This window comes from Hypomesus transpacificus, unplaced genomic scaffold (assembly GCF_021917145.1).
Source record: "Hypomesus transpacificus isolate Combined female unplaced genomic scaffold, fHypTra1 scaffold_199, whole genome shotgun sequence".
NCBI classification, from domain to species: Eukaryota; Metazoa; Chordata; class Actinopteri; order Osmeriformes; family Osmeridae; genus Hypomesus; species Hypomesus transpacificus.
In genome coordinates, this window is record NW_025813741.1 from 96,845 (window position 1) to 115,149 (window position 18,305).

Genomic DNA, 18,305 nt, shown 5'->3' on the forward strand with positions numbered 1-18,305 from the left:
TCCCAAGATGCAGCTCATGTATTGGGTATATGTATTGAAAAGATGAATAGCGATCCAAAGATGATATGCTGATGATGATGATGATGATGAAGGAGGAAGGCCTGCAGCACAATCCCCGCTTGGAGGACGATGCCAGGTCTCCTCCTCCACGATTCCGCTGATTTGGGGGCCGACCCAAACAAACGGCCGATAATGTCTGGATGTTTGTTCAAACCGGAGACAGAACGAGACTCTGCCTCGGCTGTTCAGATGCACATTGCTGGTGAAGATGTGTCAGAATTATTGCAACTAACTTTCAGTTACTGGGAGCGCTTTGGACGCACTGTTATGCGCGGATTTGGGATGTTTTGTGTTTAGTTGTCCGACTCTCATTTATTTTGTGATCTAGACAAAGGAAATACTGCGCGTGAGCCAAACCGTCTCCCAGTCTCGAAGAACTAACAGACGCATATCCTGCAAATGTAAATTGCTATCTGGAAAGTGATGCGTAAAAGTTTGGAGCGTCGCATCATCGCTACCAATGTCTGTTTTATGACTAACATGATTTCCATGTAAATCTATTTTCCCATTTTCTTTATTGGCCTAGTTGATCATTTTTTGTTCCAAAGATTCGTTTTGATTTCGATCACAATGCAAATCTTACTCTTCGCCACCGTTGTGCTCTACACCGCGCAGCGCGTCAAAGCAGAAGCGAAAACGAAATGCTCAGCGCGGTGCGACGTTAGTAAGTGCCCAAGCCCAAGCTGCCCGAGTGGTTACGTCCCAGACCGCTGCAACTGTTGTTTGGTTTGTGCGCAGGGAGAAAATGACCCGTGCGGGCGCAAAGACGACCTTCCCTGCGGCGACGGTCTTGAATGCAAGAACCCGGCGGGGAAGCGTCTCTCCAAAGGCTTCTGCCAGTGCAAACTGGGTTACAAAGTCTGCGGCAGCGACGGGAAGACCTACGGTAACGTCTGCCAGCTGAAGGCTACCAGCCGGAAATATCTGCAGCAAGGACAACCCGCTATCACCCAGACCCAGAAAGGCCCGTGTGACACCAGCATAGGTAAGTCATTTGTTTATTAAAAATAAATAACTAACGTGTTAGCGATGCAAACTGTACGTTCAGTCAAACTCCAAACAGACTTAAGCGGATTCAGTTTAAGTGCTATGACCTGGACTGTGACTGACCGTGGGACAGAACGTGTTAAAGGGGTCTGTTAGTAACAAGACAGATTCAGCTGCGTCCTAAAGAACGAGTGTACATTGTAGTAGTGTTTTTGTTAAACCAACGTGTTAAACTGAGTTCTCCCTTGCGCGTCTTTATTAGCACATCCTGTCTGGTTGTATGCAGCCCAACTGTCCCGGCAGAGGAGGAGTTTGTTTTCTTCTCCCTTTACAGAACTCCTCTTAAAATGGGTCAGGGGAAATGAACACACCATAATAGTTTCCCCCCTCAAAAACATTCTGTCGTTATATCATGACCTCACACCACATTGCGCGAGCCTTCCTAACGGCACGTTAAAGGAGGAGGAAGGCTGTTGTAAACACACGGATACTGTAAACACAAGCCACAATGTTATACAAGTCTCTGGGATTAATGTGGGAGAAAAACAAAATACTATCTTTTCAGGGAGAAGGGGGGAGACGGGGGGAGAAGGAGGAAGAGATGTGATGGAAAGGGGGTAAACCAGGGCTGTTTTCCTTTTTTTCTTCTTTTTTTTATACGTGGACGCAGTTTTACACTGATGAGCGTAGCAGAAGCTGTCTCTCACAGTAGAAGGAACCTCTGGTACAGTTATCACATACCAGCCGAACCCCACTGGAGGTCTGAAACAGGAAACAGGAAGCACAAAGTCATGGTATACCTAGTTGGCCCTGCCTGACTAGGATCAAGGGGGTTGTGGAACTTCGTGTTGAGAAGCACATGACCTTGTCACATGACCTTGTCACCCAGCAAGACCAGCAACTGGAGTTCAATGGGTTTATTTGCAGGTTCCCCCCCCCCCCAAAAAAGTTTCTTTACAAAAAAGTAGCATATGGCAAATTCCACGATGAACCACATCAGAAGTCCAGTTCTTTCAACCCTGGTGGTTTTTGTGATAGGGGAGGGAGGGACTGAGGCTGTTCGGATGACTGATGAACTAGCCTCATTAGACACCCCTGACCGACCCTCATCCTGTCATTGTGGCAAGCCAAGCGTGGTGAACTCAAGGAGACTTCTAACAGGACTCCTAATCGACCAATTACTCTACTAAAATATCTCATTGTTCCCAATAGAGACTTCCTGTCTGGGTTGTGAGTCTTTGGGTGACCATGACATGTGTCTAGACGAGTCTGCTTTGCCTTGAGAACAAACACCTTTTATTCCCTGTCGCTTCAAAACCCCGTTGATCTTCACTGTTTAAAGAAGGATTGAACCCTGAACATTTTTTTTATATTAGTCTCAACAAACGCCAGCCAAGACAACCTACTAATAGTCTTTTGGTCCAAACCCACATTTTCCAAGACACATCTTCACCCTCCAAGCTGGCATCACTGGCTCCTAGACAGCAGAACTGCATCAGACTCTGTCCTGCGGCACAGTCCAGGCTAAGGTATTATTATCGAAATGTTCAACACCACCACACGACCACTGAGATCTACCGATCCAGCTGGGTTTCCACGTCCGTTGCCAGGATTGTGCCATCGCCTGGCTGTGCTGACGATTCGGTTAATGGACTGAAAAGGCCGGGGGCCAATATCTTGGTCAGACAGCGTGTCGTGGTGAATCCCTTACATTGCACTTTTGCGGACTTCGCTGTGCCAAGTTCGGCTGGTTTGCGGACGGTTCGAAGGACGGGTGGCGTGGCAGAACCCAGGGCTGTTCCCCCCCCCTCAGCTCATGCTGGTTCGGAAATTCTCCCAGTCCTCCTCTGGAGGGATGAGGAGAAGGACAAAGAGGAAGAGGGATGCACCCTCCGGTTACCGTCTACATGTGCCCCGCAGTTCTGTGTTTGAAAAGATGTCACCCGACATCATGAACCTCCTATTTAGGTTGGCAGAACATCCTTATTGAGACTCTGGGTGCATTTGAAACGTAAACTCGGGCAGCTGTTGTAACTCAGCTGTTGTAAAAAGGACACACCAGGTGGAGGGACACAGTGTCCACTGTTTATCTAAGCGAGCTAAAAGAAGCCCACCTTAAGTATTTGAAACCACCGGTATTCAAACACTTGAGATTCTGTTGACCTTGCGCAGATGCTATCTGCCATCACCATGGTTACTGTTGGCAGAGGGCTCCTCACTAGGTTGCCGCGGTTACTCCAGTATGGCTGTGTTTCTTAAATAACCCTCCGGTAATTATTCTAGTTTACAAGCTGCACCATGCCAAGGCCCTGGTGAGGCTGGGGCAGAGGCTGGGGTGGGGCGGAGGCTGGGGCGGAGGCCAGGACAGCTCACCACACTAAGGCTGTTTTTAGACCAAAGCCTCTGCTAAATGAATAAGAATGCAAGACATGCTGCTGCTGCAGAGAGTAGCAGAGTTGCTAACACGAGTCAGAGAGTAGCAGAGTCGCTAACACGAGTCAGAGAGTAGCAGAGTCGCTAACACGAGTCAGAGAGTAGCAGAGTTGCTAACACGAGTCAGAGAGTAGCAGAGTCGCTAACACGAGTCAGAGAGTAGCAGAGTCGCTAACACGAGTCAGAGAGTAGCAGAGTCGCTAACACGAGTCATTCTTCCTGCCAGTGTAGGTACTCCACAGCCCAGCAGTCCCAGGTACAGGTTCAACTTCATCGCCGACGTGGTGGAGAAGATCGCTCCTGCCGTGGTGCACATCGAACTCTTCCTCAAGTAAGTCTAGGTGTGTGTAGCTGTGTGTAAGTGTGTGTGTAGAGGTGTGTGTGTGTAGGTGTGTGTAGCTGTGTGTAAGTGTGTGTGTAGAGGTGTGTGTGTGTAGGTGTGTGTAGCTGTGTGTAGGTGTGTGTAAGTGTGAGTGTGTAGATGTGTGTAGGTGTAGGTGTGTGTAGGTGAGTCTCGGTTTGTGTAGGTGTGTGTGTGTAGAGGTGTGTGTGTGTGTAGGTGTGTGTGTGTAAGTGTGTGTGTGTAGGTGAGTGTAGGTGTGTGTATGGGTGTGTGTGTGTTGGTGAGTCTAGGTGTGTGTAGGGGTGTGTGTGTAGGTGAGTCTAGGTGTGTGTAGGTGTGTGCCTCCATTTCCCGACCCTTGACCTTTGACCTCCGACCCCAGGCACCCTCTGTTCGGGCGGACGGTGCCGCTGTCCAGCGGGTCTGGCTTTGTGATGTCAGAGACGGGGCTGATCGTCACCAACGCCCACGTGGTGTCCAGCAGCGCCCCCGTGTCGGGCCAGCAGCAGCTCAAGGTGCAGATGCACAACGGGGACGTGTTCGAGGCCACCATTAAGGACATCGACAAGAAGTCCGACATCGCCACCATCAAGGTCAACCCGCTGGTGAGCAGCGTGGGGGAGAGAGAGAGTGTGTGTGTGTGTGTGAGGGGGTTGGGGGGGGGTCAGTGTGTGTAGGTCAGTGTGTGTGTTTGTAGGTCAGAGTGTGTGTGTGTGTGTGTGTGTGTGTGTCTATAGGTCAGGGTGTGTGTGTGTGTCTATAGGTCAGAGTGTGTGTGTGTCTATAGGTAAGGATGTGTGTGTGTCTGTAGGTCAGGCTGTGTGTGTGTTATGTTTGGCACAGAGCCATGAACACAGCCCTGCATCTTTAGGTATTCATCTACATCTGCCTAACAGACCCATTGTTCATTGTCGAGAGAGAAAGACATGATTGTCTGAACGTAACAAGACAGACACTCTTAGGATGTTGTTGACACTCGTACGCTGACTAATAGAACATTCTAAGTTCTAGACTGTAGAAAGACAGTGTTCTTAGTGTTACGGGCTGGGTCATAAAAGAACAGCTGGATTGTTCTCTAAAATGCTGAGGGAAATATCTGCTTGACATTGAGTCTGTGGGAAAATACTGAAAAAGGACCTGGACCTAATTTAAACAATTTAATTTGGTATTTTTCCAGCTTCAGATTCCTAACCTGTGTTACATCAAGCTCGCTTTTTGCTTTTTGGTCATGAAAAACACATCTATCTTTATTGGCTTCATTGTCTTGGAATTCTCCTTTAACATAAATCAGCATTAGTCAGAGGTTGTGAATGTTTATAGCTTGTGTCATGTAATGTTTATGGTAGGATTAATAAGGCTTAGTTCCCGTCAAATATCCCCCTAGGGACAGGCTGAATGGTTGTGCCCCAGGTGCTTGGTTTACAACAAGGCCGTACCACTGTAGGTAAACAGGGGGGATTTAGGGAGATTCTAAGAAGGGTATAGTTCTGCAAGTTTTTCATCAACTTAATCCTACCAGGCTTAAATATTGGATTGATCGTGAGAATGGCTAAGTGCTCCACCTTGATTCGTTACGACTCGGCACCTTGTGTCATGTAGTAATAACGTTTCTCCCTCAGACCGTAACTCACACACCCTCAAACTATCTGTCCCGAAAGCACATGTTTTTACTTACCCTCCCTCTCCCTCTCCCTCTCCCTCTCCCTCTCCCTCTCCCTCTCCCTCTCCCTCTCCCTCTCCCTCTCCCTCTCCCTCTCCCTCTCCCTCTCCCTCTCCCTCCCCCTCCCCCTCCCTCCCTTCCCTCCCTCCCTCCCCTCCCTCTCTCTCTCTCTCTCTCTCTCTCTCTCTCTCTCTCTCTCTCTCTCTCTCTCTCTCTCTCTCTCTCTCTCTCTTCCTCCCTCCCTCCATTCTCTCTCTCTCCCTTCTCTCTCTCTCTCCCTCCCTCCATTCTCTCTCTCTCTCCCCCTCCCTCCCTTCTCTCTCTCCCTTTTCCCCCCAATCCACTTTCATTCTATCCACATGCCTCCCCCATGTCTCTCTCCCATCCCCCTCTCTCCTCCCTGCTACCTTCTATTCTCTCTCTCCCTCTCCCAACCCCTTCTCTCCTCCATGTACCTGTCTCTCTCCTATCATCCCTCCATCCCTTAAACAGAAAAAGCTACAGGTGCTGTTGCTAGGTCACTCTGCCGACCTGAGACCGGGGGAGTTTGTGGTTGCCATCGGCAGCCCGTTCGCGCTCCAGAACACGGTTACCACGGGGATCGTGAGCACGGCTCAGAGGGACGGGAAGGAGCTGGGAATCAGAGACTCAGACATGGACTACGTCCAGACTGATGCCATCATCAACGTAAGGGAGCACACACACTCCCATACACAGCTACACTGAAACACACACACAGAAACACACACACTGTCTGATGATTGGATGACTGACTGTTCTTAATCTTGTTACAGTACGGAAACTCCGGAGGCCCACTGGTTAACTTGGTAATAATACATACATCTAATATCTACCCTAACACATACATACATCTAATATCTACCCTAACACATACATACATCTAATATCTACCCTAACACATACAGTATCTAGTGTCTACCCTAACATATACAGTATCTAATATCTACCCTAACACATACAGTATCTAGTGTCTGCCCTAACACAAACAGTATCTAGTATCTACCCTAACAGATACAGTATCTAGTGTCTACCCTAACACATACAGTATCTAATATCTACCCTAACACATACAGTATCTAATATCTACCCTAACACATACAGTATCTAGTGTCTACCCTAACACATACAGTATCTAATATCTACCCTAACACATAAAGTATCTAATATCTACCCTAACACATACGGTATCTAGTGTCTACCCTAACACATACATACATCTAATATCTACCCTAACACATACAGTATATAATATGTACTGTAATACTGAACTAGGATGTTGAGTTATGCCACAAGCCACTAAATGCCCCTAAACATGTGTGTGTGTGTGTGTGTGTGTGTGTACGTGTGTGTGTGTGTACGTGTGTGTGTGCAGGATGGGGAGGTGATAGGTATCAACACTCTGAAGGTGGCGGCAGGAATCTCATTCGCCATCCCCTCCGACAGGATCACACGCTTCCTCAACGAGTCCCAGGACAAACACACCAAAGGTGCGTGTGTGTGACGTGTGTGTGTCTCTTCCAGAGGTCAGGTCCCTGTGTGTGTGTGTGTGTGTGTGTCAGATGTGTGTGTGACGTGTGTGTGTCTCTTCCAGAGGTCAGGTCCCTGTGTGTGTGTGTGTGTGTGTGTCAGATGTGTGTGTGACGTGTGTGTGTCTCTTCCAGAGGTCAGGTCCCTGTGTGTGTGTGTGTGTGTCAGATGTGTGTGTGACGTGTGTGTGTCTCTTCCAGAGGTCAGGTCCCTGTGTGTGTGTGTGTGTGTCAGATGTGTGTGTGACGTGTGTGTGTCTCTTCCAGAGGTCAGGTCCCTGTGTGTGTGTGTGTGTGTCAGATGTGTGTGTGACGTGTGTGTGTCTCTTCCAGAGGTCAGGTCCCTGAAGAAGAGGTTCATTGGGATCCGGATGCTCACCATCACACAGGCGTGAGTCTCTCTGGGCCTCCAGAAACAACTCAACTTTGGTAGATATCTCTACTGTACTTTATCTGCTATATGTCTAACTGTACCCATGTGTGTGGTGTGTGTGATGTGGTGTGTGTGTGTGGTGTGTGTTTGTGTGTGTGTGTGTAGGCTGGTGGAGGAGCTGAAGCAGCAGAATCCAGACTTTCCAGATGTCAGCAGCGGCATCTACGTCCACGAAGTGGTGCCTCACTCCCCCGCCCAGAAGTATGTCTCTCTCTCTCTCTCTCTCTCTCTCTCTCTCTCTCTCTCTCTCTCTCTCTCTCTGTCTCTCTCTCTCTCTCTATCTCTCTCTCTCTCTCTCTCTCTCTGTCTCTCTCTCTCTCTCTCTCTCTCTCTCTCTCTCTCTCTCTGTCTCTCTCTGTCTCTCTGTCTGTCTCTCTCTGTCTGTCTCTCTGTCTGTCTCTCTCTGTCTGTCTCTCGCAATCTCTCTGTCACTATCTCTCTCTCTCTCTTTGGTTCTCTCTATGAAAAAGTTAAAATAGTTATTCTGATGTATTAATCTTTTTCTCCCTCCCCCCCCCTCTCAGAGGTGGTATCCATGATGGTGACATCATCGTGAAGCTGAACGGCCGCCCCCTGCTGAGCACGGCCGAGCTGCAGGAAGCTCTGCTGCAGGAGGCCGCGCTGCTGCTGGAGGTTCGCCGCGGCAACGACGACCTGCTCTTCAACATCCAGCCCGACGTCATCATGCAGTAACCGCGACGACGGAGGCGAGGCCTGTGAGGCCAAAGAGAGAGAGAGGAGAGAGAGAGACCCTGTCAACACTGCGGTGGATGCTGGTTTGGGGTCAATTGACCTGTTGGTTGGGAGTCTGGAGGGAGGAGCTGATCCCAGTTCTTTCTTTGAGAGGAACGTTGACACCAGAACCGATGGGACGACAAATAAATAAAACTGTTTTGTTCTGACCTCAAGGCTGTGAAAGACCTTCGGATGACCCTCGTGGAACATTCTGGAATCTCCGAGGGCCGACTGTTTAAATCGCCCTGTGACATGAGACTCATTCCATCGTTTGTTTTTTCTGTTTACATTGTTGTTGTTCCTATCTAAAGGGTGTACCGTATACAAACCATGTTCTTGAGATGTTTTCCAATTCTCCCAAAGGATGACAACCTTGTTTAGACAAAGTTTAGCCTGCAGCTCAATGTTGATGTCTCTACCGTGAGAGTGTAGTGTGGGGAGATCAGCCATTTTATCTTTTTCATCCAAACGCTGTCACCGCCGGAGACCACACAACAACACAGTGACAACACCGTGACAACACCGTGACAACACTGTGACAACACCGTGACAACACAGTGACAACACCGTGACAACACCGTGACCAAATGTGAACGCTGTTCCCTGCTTAGTTCTGTGTTAAAAGACGCGAGGAACCAAACGATCTTGTTCCGCTGAGCATGCTTATCTGCATCACCTTGCTGCTAGACGGCAATTTGGATTGGCTTTTTCAAAACACTGCTTTTATCAATCGATCGCTTATCATGATTTATCAGAACCTCATGTTTACATGCAGTATCTGGGGTCGTCACCAAGGCTATACCTCGAGAGAAAGATTTTATACAGGATTGTTTCTAATTTTTTTGTTGCAAAAATAAACATTTTATAAACTTGTAATGGCGTGTCAAGTTGTTAAATGCCTCTGTCGTTAAATGCCTCTTAAGTATTTCCTCCGTTAATAACTACTCACTCGTTAATCTGAAGTTTATAACTCCACCACTGCAGACTTGTTCTGCGGACCCACAATTTGGAGTTTGTCTCCAGCATGAAATACCCGCCAGACAAGCAGTAAACATTCTGGAACTTTCCAAGTTTTCCAATGACCCCTGAGGGAGCACATGCAAAGAAATCAACCAATTGAGAAACTGCGTCTTTCTTTCTCTCTAATCAGCCGTGAGGAGTTAAAGATGTTATTCTAAGGGGTTTAAAATAGCTTTATCGTTTTTCTCCGCCTGGTTGCTGGTCGTAAATGTATTTCTAATTTACAGGAGGTTGTCTGGGTGGAATGCATGGAGGGGATAATTTAGTCTGGAAATGACACAGAAACAGACCTAGATTTAGAACAGACTGAAGCTGCTGTAAAAAAAAAAACCTGCTTAACCTCTAAAACACTTCTAGAAAAATGATTCTTCTGATGTCCCTTCAGAAACACTGAATAGCCTATCCTCCTTTCTTCTGATGTCCCTTCATAAACACTGAATAGCCTATCCTCCTTTCTTCTGATGTCTCTTCATAAACACTGAATAGCCTATCCTCCTTTCTTCTGATGTCCCTTCATAAACACTGAATAGCCTATCCTCCTTTCTTCTGATGTCTCTTCATAAACACTGAATAGCCTATCCTCCTTTCTTCTGATGTCTCTTCATAAACACTGAATAGCCTATCCTCCTTTCTTACAAATACAATGTTTTTCACTTAGAAGGCGCTTTTATCCAAGGTCATGTGGAGGAGTGTGGAAAGGCATCTAAAACGTCAGCCTCTAGGTATGCAGTCGAACGCCCTCTCCCCTGAGTGAAACCCATCACCGACGATAACGTTAAGGTATTAGCTTGTAATCGATGTTGCCAGGGTGACTGGCACAAGCCTGCTAACTGTCAGGGTTGTGTCTGAAGGCTGCTGCTGGTCATATGTGGTGACCTCTGTGGTACCGGGTTTGTGAGGACTCCAAATAAGAAAACGTGTCTGGATTAGTGTGAAGGGATGATATAACTACCCCAAACAATAGTTTTGGAGTTTAACTCTTTTATTAAGCAGTTACAGTGGGGTCACACGACACATTTGCAAAAAGAAGGTAAAGTAAAGGAGGAAAAACTCAAGCGTTGAAGACATCCAGGGTTCAGTTTGAGCAGTCCCATCATGCATTTCACCATATTGCTGATGTCTGGTCCTGAACATTTAAAATGAGCCAGATCTTTTTCTGCTGAGTAGCCTGTTCTGTAGTTCCACCCGGCATTACTGCTGATGTGGTTGCTGTGACGACAGCTGGAGACAGAGGGCCTTGATAACAGCCTTCCAGTCTCACTTCCTGTTGGGGTTTGGCAGAGAAGCCTGATGGTTTCAAGATGGCCGCCTTTCGGTGTCAGTGATTTAGAAGCTGTCTGTTCACAAGGCAAGCTGCTCACACACACACCTCCCACATGCCACGATGTTGAGCTCCCAGACTTGCTGAGGGGAGAACATACTTAAGCAATAAGCCCCAAGAGGCCGTGGTTTACGCTGATTTTAGAACAGGTAAGGGGAGTAGTTAGGCACGACGCGAAGCGGAGTGCCGAAAACCCCCTTACCTGTTCTAAAATCAGCGTAAACCACGGACTCGCGGGGCTTATTGCTTTTCTAAAACTGTTACTACAAATATTTGATATGGTTTCATTAATAAAAACAATTAGAAACAAAATAGTTTAATAATAAACCGTCATTCTTCCGCTACTACAAAGTATAGTTCCTATATAAATCGTTGCCACGCAACAGCCAGATGGACATCTTTGCCGTCTTTTTCCATTTGAAATATTCGATGCGCAGTAATATGGAGTGTTAAAGAATGTTATGAGGACAACCTGTGAGGTTATGCTGGATTTTACAACGGCATGGAACGCGATATAGCCAATCACAATCAAGGATGGGAACAACCAGTTTTAGAAAGTTCTATAAGTCACCCTTTCACAGTCTCAGTTCAGTAATGACACACAGTGTCACACAGTCCTCATCAAGTACTCATCAATGATTTAAACTTTTTTATGAACTTTTTCTAAAATGTTTTATCAACCTTCCAACACATTTTTCTTTTTCCAACCTTTCTTAACTCCCAAAGTATTTTATCAACCTTTAAAAACTTTTTTTCGGAAAACCAATTCGAGAGAGAGAAAGAGAGGAAATGTGAAAAAATGTATTGGAGTTCAAACACACCTTTATTATTATTTACTTTACTGGTTGGCTGGAGATTACACCATATTAACACAGCCCAAAGAGCACAATGCATCAATAGAGAGAGAGAGAGAGAGAGAGAGAGAGAGAGAGAGAGAGAGAGAGAGAGAGAGCGAGCGAGAAAGAGGAAATGAGAAAAAATAAAATAATAGAGAGTGATGAAAACCGACAAGGAGTCAGAGGGAGAGAGGGGGAGAAAGAGGGAGGGTGGAGAAGGAGAGGAAGAGTGATGGACCAGACATGAAGAAGGAGGAGGAGGAGGAGGAGGGGGAGAAAGAGGGAGGGTGGAGAAGGAGAGGAAGAGTGATGGACCAGACATAAAGAAGGAGGAGGAGGAGGAGGAGGGGGAGAAAGAGGGAGGGTGGAGAAGGAGAGGAAGAGTGATGGACCAGACATGAAGAAGGGAGGAGGAGGAGGAGGAGGAGGAGGAGGAGGAGGAGGAGGAGGAGGAGGAGGAGGAGGAGGAGGAGGGGGAGCGAATGAAAACAACACCCTCAACATAAGATACTGCCCAAGATGTCCTGAACCTCTCGGGTCTGTCCTCGTTCTTAGAGGAAAAACGTCAAAAAGTAACTGGCCCTGTAGTTAAGTAGGCCTAATATAGATTTCACAGCACTCTGTTATTTTATCGTTCAGTTTGCCGTATTTAGCTATCTGCTGTGATTGATATGTTGACGTCGCACTGTCAAAGAGAGTGGATTGCTTAAGTAGAAACGTTTACTGTAGGAAATCTCCCTTCCTACAGGCAGCAGCGTTCGTTGATCATTAATCACTTTGAAAATGTTTCCACTAGAAGCCAAATAAGATCCAACTATCATGTAGGAACAAGAGTGAAGTGTTTATACTCAATGACGCCCTCCCTCTCCAGTGATCCACATGCCTTACGAAGATGTTTTTGTTCAAACGATCGTTTCAAGAGATTGTCTTAGTGAAATATTTTGGCTAAACCTTTTAACAAAACATGGAAAATGTACCCCTTTCTTTGAGATTAGGTCAACTCTTCAAGTAGGACAAACATGATCTGCAACCAAATATAGGAAAGTATGTCCTAGTTGACTGATCCAGGGGAGAACAGGAGGGGTTTGAGTTGAAAAATGCATGTTTTCTTTCCAGACAAGATAAACTAACAGTGACACGAAAGCAGATGAACTCCCAAACTGGGTCAAAAGAAAATTCAAGGGGTTTGTAACCTTGGAGCCACTAGTTGGATAAACATAGATCCATGGACCTCGCCGATGGTTACATTTAGAAGTCTGGCATGGGTTTCGGATTTTACAGAACTGGAACGACAAGAAAACGACGTGCGGCAGTTTTTAGATGTGTGTTTAGAGAAAGATGTAATTCAATTTTGATTGGAATGTCCAGTGTTCATTTTGACATAATGAGAATATAAAAACAACGTACGAGAAAAGATTTAAGAATACTGAGAGGTTGCGGAGCTCAAATCAAATGTAATTGCTGATGTGCTTGACCATAGACTAATTAGTAACTGCTGGACCAACGTTCCTAAAAATACATTATCAAATTATTCCACATGAGCCAATATATGTAATTACACAAGTAAAAATCCTTTTATTTCATTTCAATATTTTACAAATATTCTGCAAGATTTTCCCAGTCCTTATCATCAAAGTTAAGTGGTATTAACAGGCCTATATTAAACATTAGCCCTCCATGGCTTTATTTGGCAATTCAACTTAGCAAACCGTGTCTAATATATCACAAGTAAATTCATGAATTAATATAATTAATGACAACATCAGGCAGAATGTGAATTTAAAAGCAACATATTGCAATGTTAGAATAGATCATTTCCACTGAATAAGATATAACATGTATTAGAATATTGATATTCAGCACTGATGCTTGATCTTGTTCTATGATAAACACAATACAATCCAGAACTTCCCTTTAAAAGCAGCGATTCCAAAATTAACATTCCAATTATTTTCGTCCTATGGAACAGTGATATTAAATGGTGGAATTTGAGACGGCTGATTGACTTCCTGTTGACCTCTGACCTTCACAGAACCCAGAGCTCACAAAGTTCCAGAGTTCTAGAGCTTGGCCCGGAGAGAACCCACCTCCGGCTTGTCGGAACAGAACTCTTTCCACCAGGACGGACGTTCTAGAACCTTGTTCCCCTGCATCACGGTGGACCACAAGTTCTTGTACAGCTGGAACACAGAGATCAACAAGATGTGTTAGAGGTGGGAGGTGTGTGTGTGTGTGTGTCTGATCTAGCAAACCCCTCCAGTCCACTACCTAACAGTCTGACTAATCACTGGTACACATTAGAACCGGATGTGTGTGTGTGTGTGTACTGTAACACGTAGGTTAGGGCCTCCACAGCTTTACTGTCTGTTCTTGATGGGAAAAGAAGTCATAATAAACATAAACATCTGTGTGTGTGTGCGTGCGTGTGTGTGTGTGTGTAATTAGACCCAGTCCTCATCGTCACTCACCCTCCTCACATCTCTTCAGTATTAATCACATTACAACCAGACTCCATGGGGTCACGTGACCACAGCAGCAGTGTGATAGATGCATGCATAGTTGCTGTTTATGAGTTGATGGCTTCAGTAAATCTGGGTTAATGAAAGTTCTGGAAAGCGGTTGTGATGAATGATGAGTTGGGCAGCTTGAGTAATGCTGACTACGGACAATATTTACAAATAACAACGTCTGTGTTTTTCTCAAAGTAGATTAAACCTAAACACACAAACGATTCCAATGTGGATCAGTTATTCGTCACACTAAGTGAGTGAACTGAAGTGGTTACTACATGACACACACACACACTTATGTAACTGGGTTGCCAGAATAATAACTCTCTTTAGATCTTTGACATCAGTGATATCCTCTACTGGAAGTCAGACTCACACACTATATCACACTGTGGTGGTGGGGGTGGTTAGGGGGTTAGGTGGTGGTGGTGGGGGTGGGGGTAGTGGTTAGGGTTAGGGGGGTCATAGAACAACTCTCACACGCACACACAACGATGGACACAAACGACACTGTGTCGTAAACGCACAGTCTCTCTTGCCCTCATTCCCCTCAGTTCTGAGTCCAGTCCCCGGACTAGAGACCTCAGTTTGACTCCCCCCAGCCCTCCTCCACCTTCCAGGAACATTCCAGAACTTCTAAGGAAAATTCCAGAACTCCCCCATGAATCCGGGGGCCTCATTGTGGAACTGCGAGGCTGTGTAAGAGGGCCAGGCGTCAGAACTGGTTTATTGGCACCCTGGCATCCTGCCCCGGCGTCACCTCCCTGACCTCATCTGGCCCATCCCAAATTCACCGGGAGTTTGTCGCTAACGGATGTCGATAGCTACGGCTCTGGCTCGCGCTGAAAGGCCAAAGTTGAGAAGACCGGAGAGAGTGTGTGAGGAAGACTGGAGACAGACAGAGAGAGAGACCAGCTCACTGGAGACAGATGCATGTTCAGTCTTACTCATCTCCCCTCAATTACTTTAACTCCACCGAGGGGCAAATATCAACCTGCTGACCACTGAACATACTGGGCATCACTGTTGTCCTACACACACACCACACACACACTCACAGTGCGTGTCTGTGTGTGTGTAGCATCTTACTGGAACCCACAGAGAGAGGAGCCAGAAGCTGCAGTCATCTTCCAGTAACACAGAGAGAGTGATCCCACTGTACATTTACATTTACATTTACATTTAGTCATTTAGCAGACGCTCTTATCCAGAGCGACTTACAGTAAGTACAGGGAAATTCCCCCCGAGACAAGTAGGGTGAAGTGCCTTGCCCAAGGACACAACATCATTTGACACAGCGGGGAATCGATCCGGTAACCTTCTGAGTACTAGCCCGACTCCCTCACCGCTCAGCCATCTGACTCCCCTTAACTGTAAACTGTAAACAGACGTGATCCCAGACCGGCCCAACTGTGTCAGCCAGCACAGGGTCACTAGGGCGGGGAGAGCGTGCCTACATGTGTGTGTATAAAAGAGAGAGAGAGAGGGGAGGAACATAGCAAAGATAGAAAAGAGGCCTCTTTGAGTGTGTGTGTGTGTGTACTGTGTGTGTGTGTACCAAGTGTGTGCTTTGTTAGTCCGGCTGTCTGGACAGTAAATTCAGGATGCAGTGTTTTCCCTCTCTGAAGACTAACAGCTGTTTTGTGCACCAGCGTGTCGGAGACCATCTGCAACAACACATCCTTAGAGAACCTCCATAGCCTGGTAGGGGAAGCACACAGGGGTGGAGCTTAACAGGGGGGCCGCTGTAAAACTGTCTGCAGCACATGCTGTCTGCAGGTGCTGCAGGCACTCTGCTGTTGGGCTTGATATGGTGTCGTGGAAGCTGTGGCATTTCCTCCTGTTCACACGCACATGAGAGTCCCTGAGCTGAGGCGCGCTAACTCCACCCGCCTGGGGTGGGCTTTAACTGGCTTAAGATTCAAAACAAGGTTACCCCGAAAAGCCTTTTTTCTTATTTTTCTAGTTAGTAAGGGCTGGGACAGATCTGAGTGGATTGAGGAGGAGTGTAGGGGTGGAGGAGTGTAGGGGTGGAGGAGTGGAGAGGTGGAGGAGTGGGAGTGTAGGGGTGGAGGAGTGGAGGGGTGGAGGAGTGGGAGTGTAGGGGTGGAGGAGTGGAGGGGTGGAGGAGTGTAGGGGTGGAGGAGTGGAGGGGTGGAGGAGTGGAGGGGTGTAGGGGTGGAGGAGCTTATACAGTCTTACCTCTCCGTCTGCCTTGCCGATGGGGGAGTTGAGGATGAAGTCCGGGGGGGCGATGGCGTCTACCAGGGTCACAGCCTCATCCTTCAGCTGGGGGAGGAGAGGGGAGGGGAAGGGAGTGTTGTCCAGTTAAGAGAGATGGAGATATTATTTAAGAAAGAAAGAAAGAAAAGCAAGCTAGAGAAAAAGTGAGAACTAAAGAAATGAGTAAACGTGGTGATTCTGCTGTACCAGAGAGCAGAGAGTGAGGATGGCCATCTGGACCGTTTCAGCCGGCTCCCTCCCTGAGACGTAAGCACCTGCAGGAACACAGCAGCATCAGGAGAACAGGGTTCAGGATTCACAATCAAAACAACTGTCATGTCGTGAAAAGTCTCAAAACAGTACAGCTAAGGACTGACCCTGGTACAGCTAAAGACTGACCCTGGTACAGCTAAAGACTGACCCTTGTACAGCTAAGGACTGACCCTGGTACAGCTAAAGACTGACCCTGGTACAGCTAAGGACTGACCCTGGTACAGCTAAAAACTGACCCTGGTACAGCTAAGGACTGACCCTGGTACAGCTAAGGACTGACCCTTGTACAGCTAAGGACTGACCCTGGTACAGCTAAAGACTGACCCTGGTACAGCTAAGGACTGACCCTGGTACAGCTAAAAACTGACCCTGGTACAGCTAAAAACTGACCCTGGTACAGCTAAGGACTGACCCTGGTACAGCTAAGGACTGACCCTGGTACAGCTAGTACTGACCCTGGTACAGTGTGGCCATGTGGTTGTTGAGGCTCCAGAGGCCGTAGAGGCAGCAGAGGCGCTGCAGGACTGGTCTGAGGTCAGCTGGGGTGTCCTCGTCTCTCGTCAGGTCGTGGAACCTCTGCAGGACCGTGTGCTCGATGTAGACGATGGCCAGAGAGCGGGAGTAGTACACCTGCACACACACACATGAGGGCGCAGACACACACACACGCGTGCGCGCAGACAACCACACAGAGTACAATGTGAGAGTCTCACACACAGCTCACTTCACACACTCACACCTCACAAGCAGAATGAGTCACCCTCGTTAACACTTCTTTCAACACAGACGTCCAGCCCTGGCTTCTCCTGAGGAGCCAGCAGGGGAGGAAGGAGATGAAAGACTTTTAGAGAGCCCACAGGAGAGAAAGGAGAGGAACTAAAAGGGGATCCCCCTCCTCTAACACACTCTCTGCTTTTTCTCACCTTCATTTTCCCTCCCTCCCCCCCTCCCCCAATATAAACACACACACATACATACACACAAAAAACGTGTACACACATACACGCACACACGCACTGCTCTGAACAGCGCGTGTTGAGGGCGTGTTCCTGCTTGTTGACATCAGGTGTCGTTGGATGTGGACACGCTCTCTCTCCAGCCTGGCTGGTTCTGTCCAGACTCACACGTGTGGTTCAGCTGATGACGTCCCAGACGTGCTCCCTCTGTTGAGCCTGGGGCTGGGGCCATCGTGGAGGGGCTGGGTGACATCATTGCGTGTGCTTGTGTGTGTTGTGACTGTAACAGTATCTAGAGGTATGCCAGATCGGGTCATTGTGAAGGATTAGGTCATTGAGGATGACGATTTGTGTGTGTTTGCACGAGCGTATGTGTGTTTTGAGTAGATGACGTCCCCCAAAGGAATAGAGGATAAACCTTCCAGTGTTACAAGGCAATACAACCTCTGTTTGTGTGTGTGTGTGTGTGTGTGTGTGGTACCATGTGGCACATGCTGACAGTAGAACGATGAAGATAGTTGGATTTGGGTTGGTGCATGTCGACAGAGAGAGAACACTGCCTTGGTCTGTAGTCATGTAGTGACAGGACAGAGACAGAACACTGCCTTGGCCTGTAGTCAAGCAGTGACAGGACAGAGACAGAACACTGCCTTGGTCTGTAGTCAAGCAGTGACAGGACAGAGACAGAACACTGCCTTGGTCTGTAGTCATGCAGTGACAGGACAGAGACAGAACACTGCCTTGGCCTGTAGTCAAGCAGTGACAGGACAGAGACAGAACACTGTCTTGGTGTGTAGTCATGCAGTGACAGGACAGACAGAACACTGCCTTGGTCTGTAGTCAAGCAGTGACAGGACAGAGACAGAACACTGCCTTGGTCTGTAGTCAAGCAGTGACAGGACAGAGACAGAACACTGCCTTGGTCTGTAGTCATGCAGTGACAGGACAGAGACAGAACACTGCCTTGG

The 18,305-nt window shown here is 47.4% G+C and overlaps 2 protein-coding genes across 2 annotated transcripts in view; one reads left to right on the top strand and one right to left on the bottom strand.

Moving 5' to 3' along the window:
- The first annotated feature begins 123 nt into the window (after positions 1-123).
- htra3b (HtrA serine peptidase 3b) lies at positions 124-9,074 on the top strand. The gene is made up of 9 exons (XM_047052070.1): positions 124-1,045; positions 3,712-3,811; positions 4,206-4,428; positions 5,976-6,170; positions 6,278-6,310; positions 6,877-6,991; positions 7,364-7,421; positions 7,569-7,664; positions 7,988-9,074. The coding sequence occupies exons 1-9, from the start codon at positions 631-633 to the stop codon at positions 8,154-8,156; spliced, it is 1,404 nt and encodes a 467-aa protein (XP_046908026.1). The 5' UTR covers positions 124-630; the 3' UTR covers positions 8,157-9,074.
- A 3,849-nt stretch (positions 9,075-12,923) lies between these two features.
- Positions 12,924-18,305, bottom strand: part of acox3 (acyl-CoA oxidase 3, pristanoyl) — a 9,272-nt gene continuing 3,890 nt past the window's right edge. Inside the window, exons 7-11 of the mRNA XM_047052074.1 lie at positions 17,142-17,187; positions 16,837-17,100; positions 16,316-16,383; positions 16,088-16,174; positions 12,924-13,555 (exon numbers count right to left, since the gene is read on the bottom strand). Of these exons, the coding sequence (XP_046908030.1) occupies positions 13,436-13,555; positions 16,088-16,174; positions 16,316-16,383; positions 16,837-17,100; positions 17,142-17,187 (585 nt within the window). The 3' untranslated portion in view covers positions 12,924-13,435. The remainder of the gene's footprint in view (positions 13,556-16,087; positions 16,175-16,315; positions 16,384-16,836; positions 17,101-17,141; positions 17,188-18,305) is intronic.